The sequence below is a fragment of the Drosophila tropicalis genome, unplaced genomic scaffold (genome assembly GCF_018151085.1).
Source record: "Drosophila tropicalis isolate 14030-0801.00 unplaced genomic scaffold, ASM1815108v1 contig_1187, whole genome shotgun sequence".
Lineage (NCBI taxonomy): Eukaryota > Metazoa > Arthropoda > Insecta > Diptera > Drosophilidae > Drosophila > Drosophila tropicalis.
Genome location: NW_027172559.1, coordinates 2,510,240 through 2,516,971, shown reverse-complemented (window position 1 = coordinate 2,516,971; position 6,732 = coordinate 2,510,240). Strand labels below are relative to the sequence as shown.

Below are 6,732 nucleotides of genomic sequence, written 5' to 3'. Positions count from 1 at the left end.
AGGAAGATTGGTCGCAAATCCCCCGGAGGCGTTCTCAGGACCTCATCGATTCGATGATCCGAATATGCGAATCCGGTTTTTAAAAAAAGGCTATACAACAAAGTATTAGACATTATTAAGTAAGAAGAACTCCAAAAATCACTTTTGAATTAAATTAAAATGTTTTTTTTTTTTTTAATCCTTTGTAGCCACTACTATAATTATGAACAGGCACTTTTTGGTGTATTTTGCAAAAGTCATTAAAAAATTATAAAAACCAATGTAAAATAAACGGAATCTAGTCACTATTCTCATCTCTATATCCCATTCTTTGAAAGATATGAAAAACAAATTTTATTTTTAATGTTTAACATGTCAAAAAATTACTATATTATTGAACACAACTGTAGGTAGTAGCGGACTTCCATTTTGACGGCTATAGGTAAAAAAAAAGTAACAAATAACTCACAAGGATATAGAATTTTTACGCGGTCGCATCCCGGTCATCTGAATTTAATACAAATTTAGTCATACAATTTTAGCATAATGAAGTAAAAAAACCTCTACGAAATAAAATATCTGATTAAAAAAATAAATCAGTTCACAGGTTTTTTAGCTTTGAACACATTACAATAAATATTACTATATATATCATACATATAAAATATCGACTCTAGATTCTCGTTTTAATGGGTGAAACGATATGGTAACCTGATGGTATTAAAGTTGGTCTAAATAAAAAGGTTTTGCCCAGTATGGCAGCTCTGAAAGAGAGTGTGGAAGAGATATCGCAAGAGAGACAGTATATACGTATGTATGTATAATAACTTAAGTCCCAATGGATGTTGTCATCAAATGTTGTTGAGCATTTCAACAACATATCAATGAATGTAACAATAATCAAACTCTCTATAATTTAATAATTAACACACATTAACAAACCATTTAAATAAAATAAACCAAATTTGTGTATTTTCAAAATGGCTTAGAATAGTATTTACGAGTGCTGGACATCAAAGACGAATTGTGTATTTATTCAGTTTGTTCATTTACTTGATTAAATGCAAATATTAGTTGATGCAAGTGGCAATCACAATTATAATGATAATAACTATTCAAATTAATGTACATCGTCTGGCAAAAAGTGCAAATTTTATATCGAAATAATTAACCTAAAACAAAGCCAAAACACAAACCAAAAAACCAGGAAACACACATAACCAGAACAATTATTATTCTTCTACTCTTGTTAGTTGTTGTCGTTATTGTGTTTTCCTTTTTTTTTTTTATTCTTTGATGTCAATTGAAAAACAATTTAATTTTGATAGTTATTGCTATTGTATTTATGCCATTAACAAATGACAAATAAATATTCTATTACACTCACAGACACGGAATCTACTCGTGAATATAATAATTTATAAATTTAATTTCCACTTTAGTGTATGTATTTATTTAAAGCCTTTTTTTTTTTGTGTTTGATTTGTTGATTTCCATTAAACAATGTCAGTCTACGTGACCGAAGGGGTCGTCCTTTACCATCTGGGTGGTGGCTGCTGCTGTTGCACTATGATAATCTCCTCGCGGGGCGGGGGTGGACGACGACCTCCTATGTTGAATTCAATGAAGGGTCTTTGAGGCTGTACCACATCGACCTCAATTATGGGCCTTGGCGGTGGCGGTGGCTGGTAGACAGCAGCTGGAGTAATCACCTCCACAACTGGAGGTGGGGGCGGTGGATAGCGGCCGCCCACTTCAATATCGATGATAGGACGTGGAAGTCTTGGTAGTCCAACATCTACCTCCACAATGGGTGGTCCTCCATGGTGGTGGTGATGATGATGATGACGACGACCTTCCTCCTCGTAGTAGTATGGTGGCGGCATTTCTGTTGTGTCCTGGTATCCAAAAACGCTTTAGTTGTTTCCTTGGCTAGCCCTGGGCGTTAACTGAAGTTTTGACCATTTTGCTACACTATTTAAGCCAACTTGTAGTCATTTCGGGTATTTTTTATTTTTCTTTGTGTGGTTTTGGCAAAAAGGCTTAGTTGTCTACTATCTTGTCAGGTGAAGACTTAATGTCTTCGATAAATTATTGATAAGTTAAATTTCCATGCAGACGGGGGGTGAAGTTGTGCGGCCAATCAAAGCCAATGAGTTTGCGCTTGTAAACAGAAATGGCGATTCTAATTATGAATTTCATCAGCAGCAAAGTTCAAGGTTTCAATGAGTCATTCCAAAAAGTGTCCTTCCCCCAAAAATCGTTAAACGATATTGTAGAAGTCATAAGAAACAATTTTCGAGTGAGTTAAGAAAGTGAAGTCTAAAAGTAATTAGTAGTTTGCGAGATATTTAAATTATTCTGTATTTAAAATAAATTATAAACAGTCCAAGTACTAAACCTCTATACTCATATTTTAACTGGCATCATTAAGAAATATTAAAGTGAATGTTAGTTTGCAGTTTGCGTTCAAATGGAGAGAATGTTTTAATGCTAAAATTATTCATTATTGAAATTAGTTTCTGCAATTTTATAATTTTTGTATAATTTTTTTAAACAACTGTAAAGCATTAGTATAGCTAAGCTTAAGTTTCAAACTTGTAAATATTCGGAGCTTCATTGCCCAAACTATTTATTTTTATGATTCTTGGCAAAGATCTTACTAGATTAAAAGTTAATACAACTACTTATTGTGATTTAACATAAAAGGATTGCATTTTTTGTTTATAAAATTGAATCAAAAGACTGAAAAAATGATTGTTTCTTTAAAAACTTGAAGTAATAATCCACGATAAATTAAAAAAATATAAATTCACTTTTTTTTTGTTTATTGAAGTCTAAGAAACGATAAAATAAGCCACTAGTGCAAGTCCTAATTCTTTGAATCAAGAACCATGATAAAGTTACTAAACCAATAATCACATCACTAAAATACTATTATGTTAGTATATTATATATACTCTATAAAACTTTTCATTTGTGTTGCACACTTTTATCAATAACTTTATTTGGTTTGTGATGAATTTTGTTCAATGGTAAAACTCATTAGATAAACAATGACTGAAGTGAAAAAGTATGTTATCATTTATCTGTTGCCAAATTGCGTTTTTCAATGTTTATAGACTAGAATATTTTTTTATTAAAACATTATGATTTCTTGGTCGAGTTTTGATTGATTTTAAATTATTATTATACAAAAGTTGTTCTTTTTTTTTTGTTGTGTTGTATATCTGTCGAGCACTTCCAACCACTTAAAGAGTTCCTACCATTGAGGATACGGTGGATTGTTGTATTGCTATTGATATTGATACTGATAGCCCTGTTGTTGTTGATAGTAGCCGGCAGAGGCCATGGACATGCCACTCATCTGGCCATATGGCTGTGGCTGTTGATATACCATCTGTTGTCCGGGCATATAGGTGGCTGCTGGTGTTACGACGACGACCTCGGACCGAGGAGGCGGCGGCGGATAATATGAGCCACCCCAACTGGGGAGAATATCAATCTCGACATTTGGACGACCATGGTGATGACGAGGAGGACAGCCACATGGATCTTCATAGTAGGGTCGCATGACTAAACCGAATACAAGCGATTCCTCTACCTCTGTGCTTTGCTCTAACCTTCTTCAGAGCTCGACGCGTTGTTGAATACTGTCCAACTAAAGCGAGTGTTCAATGAGAATCGTTGTCGCCTGATAGCCACTGGAAGGCAGGAAGGCCCATCAATCATACATAGATAGCAGATACTAGAAGGGGGGCTTACTCGATTTCCAACCAATGCTAGATAAGCGAAATTAGTCATTTTGCTGATAACGTTCACTTTACCTCGATAGGTGGACAGATTTAGGTGCCTTTTTACAAGATTTCTAATTGTGTTTGGTTTATTTTTTTTGTTTATACATATATATGCATACATATATGGATCAATACCTTATCTGCGTCTGCATAGACCCGCTTATCATCCATCATGATAAGCTTAGATTAAATACTTTCTCTTGGTTTAATACAATACATTTTATTGAAATTTTCATTCTATTCTATGGCGAAAAAATTGAACTTTTTTTCCTGTAAATTCATCAACATCTTGCGACAGATCCTAGTAGGGTGGTGGGTTGTGGTAATGACCACCTGGTGGTGGTGGCGGTGGTGCCTGCTGATAGATCACTGTGGGTGGCGGCGGTGGAGCCTGCTGGTAGACCACTGTTGGTGGGGGTGGTGGTGGCTGTTGAACCACAACAACCGGCGGTGGATGATGGTGATGACGTCTGGGCCATGGTGGTGCTATTTGCACTTTTATAATTGGACCACGTCGTGGTGGATGATCGTGTGGTGGTGGCATTTTTGGTATCAACTTCTTAGGAAAATATTGCAGAAAACTTCTTTATGGAGACCTCCTAACTGGTGGACTTATCGCTGGAAACTAAAAGCTAATCGAACGAAAATTGCGATACGCACTGCTTAAAGCTAACAAAAAAAGAAGACCCAAAAAAGTCCCCGTGGAGAAAGCTCTGCACGTTGATTAGTCATATGGTAAGGGCATTCGTTTCATAAAACTTTCGTGGTGTTAACATAGTTAGTCATGCTAGCACTTAATCATTCTCACAAAAAACTCCATCAATATACGTCACCTGATCAGTCTCGTACTCAAAGTGAATACGGTTAAGTCATTATGAGTGGGATATCAATAGATCTTTCTATTTTTTGATAATATAAATGGCTCAGAATAGTTTTCAATGATTTTCATTGAGGTTCTTAAAGGATTAATACAACTGGAAGGGATGAGTACGGGGTCGTCGTAGATTTGCGAGGGACTAGATAAAAAAGCTTTAAGCAAGTTTAAATATCTGAGCTCAAGCAGGGAAGAGTGGTCAACACCGAGAGAAGAGTAGAGTTAAAATAGTTTTCGGTATTTAAGTAGTAAATTTTAAGTGTCACTTAGAACCTCTTTTTTATGTTTTTTGAATGTTTTAAACATAAATTCTTTTGATAAGCTATTTTAGGTCAACAGAATGTTGTCTACAAAAGCAAACTTTATAAATTTAAAAATAAATCTAGAATAGGAAAGTTATTTTTGCGACTCACAAATTGACCGAAATGAGGTTAAAGAATATGTATGTATGTAAATTTTTGTGGCGTTTACTAATTGACTTGACGTACTACCAAAATATTCCTTTTTGCTTTGCAATCGCTCTCAAATATGACCTCATAAATGTTTATAAGTATATAAGTACGAGGCATTGCATTTGAAGTTTTAGCACCACTTAAGTGTCACTTTGATCAAAGCCAAGAGGTTAAAAAGGCAATGCGAAGTGGGCGTACAGAGGAGCAGGAAGGAAGGGGCTCGGGCATGGCTGCCAAACCAAAAAGTTAAACATGCACAAAGAGTTGGCGAACATGGCCTGAAAGTTTTTTTTTTCCTTAACTGAGGAAATGAGTGCCAGATGGTAAAGAATGAGAAGAAGGAGCGGGAGGCAATCCTTATGCCGCATAACTCTCTACTTTATTCTCTACTCGTTCTCTACATATTGACTGAGATTGGTTGCCACCAACGAGGGGAACAGTGTTTTTGGAGAGGGGGCGAGTGCGTGGGGTACTTTGACAGCATGTATCCCATGTAATGATGCCGCTACTACGCTTCGTCTTGATTTTATATATGTAGTTATATATGTATTTCTTTTTGTATTCTTGTTACTTCTTTTTGCCAGTTGCGCATGCATATTTTAGGAAATGAATTGCAAGAGTTCTGGCAAGATAAAACGTCTCCGAAATGGAGTCAAGTCGGTAGCAGCGGCAGTGGTGGCGACGTCAGCTTCAGCGAATCGATAACTGTCAAAAAATAAGCCGGCGAGCAACACGCAAGACAGTCACTTGGCGAAAGGGTGGGGGGAAGGAGAAGATTTCGTGTAGGAGTTGGCGGTGGAGGTGGCACACAATTTAAATATTTATGGCGCTGCGCTTGATGCACACAGAAGCAGCCTGATGCTTGGTAACAAGGCACACGGCATAACCAAAAAACCGTAACCGTAAACCTAACCGAAAACCGAAACGGCAGCTCCTGCTTTTTCTCCAATCTTGTGGCGTCAGAAAACGCATTTCCTGCACATGTCATGACATGCAGCGAGCGTCTACAAACGCGTAACGCTGAAAAAGAATCCAAGTTAAGGGGACCAAATTCGGTTTTGCGGGGCAGGTTTAGACGAGGCACAAGATTGGATGATGGTGAGGTAGCATATTCCAACTGGGTATAGCACCACCTCCAAAAGGATACAACGTAGGTGGTAGTTTGCTAGATGTATTCGAGTATACTTTTTTTTTTAGAATTTTATTTCACATTTTCTAGGCTGTGTTTGCTGGTGAATCTATTTCAACTAACTCACAGTTTGACATGCATTGTACATGTGAAGTAGATGGCTTCTGCTGTTGACTGAACATTTACTGGTTGTCAGAGAAGTTGATAGATGACAGCGATTGACAACTGAAGTCTACAAAAGTTTTGAGAACTAGAACGACAATTCAAAAATATCCTCTCAAGAGTTGCGCAATGAGTCCTTTAATTGATAAGAGGTCAGGTCAAAAACTTTGTGACTTTTGTTTCTACAAGACTCCTTACTTTATAAATATTTTTATTCCTTTCAAAACTAATTGCAAGAGTTGTGGCCATTAAGATTTAATATTATATCCTTTTCTATTTCTAATGAAAAATACCTAATTTATAAATGGGAAACCCACAAACTCACACAATTATTGACCC

General features: G+C 36.3%; 3 protein-coding genes across 3 annotated transcripts; all 3 read right to left on the bottom strand.

Annotated features, from left to right (window-relative positions):
• Window positions 1–983: 983 nt before the first annotated feature.
• LOC137576532 (zyxin) lies at window positions 984–1,941 on the bottom strand. Its single transcript, XM_068289709.1, has one exon. It carries the CDS (start codon window positions 1,863–1,865, stop codon window positions 1,515–1,517), a length of 351 nt encoding a protein of 116 aa, XP_068145810.1. The 5' UTR covers window positions 1,866–1,941; the 3' UTR covers window positions 984–1,514.
• Window positions 1,942–3,079: 1,138 nt separating this feature from the next.
• Window positions 3,080–3,630, bottom strand: LOC137576757 (uncharacterized). Its single transcript, XM_068290030.1, has one exon. It carries the CDS (start codon window positions 3,551–3,553, stop codon window positions 3,275–3,277), a length of 279 nt encoding a protein of 92 aa, XP_068146131.1. The 5' UTR covers window positions 3,554–3,630; the 3' UTR covers window positions 3,080–3,274.
• Window positions 3,631–3,970: 340 nt separating this feature from the next.
• LOC137576730 (uncharacterized) lies at window positions 3,971–4,415 on the bottom strand. The gene has a single exon (XM_068289992.1). It carries the CDS (start codon window positions 4,318–4,320, stop codon window positions 4,078–4,080), a length of 243 nt encoding a protein of 80 aa, XP_068146093.1. The 5' UTR covers window positions 4,321–4,415; the 3' UTR covers window positions 3,971–4,077.
• Between the last annotated feature and the right edge of the window lie 2,317 nt (window positions 4,416–6,732).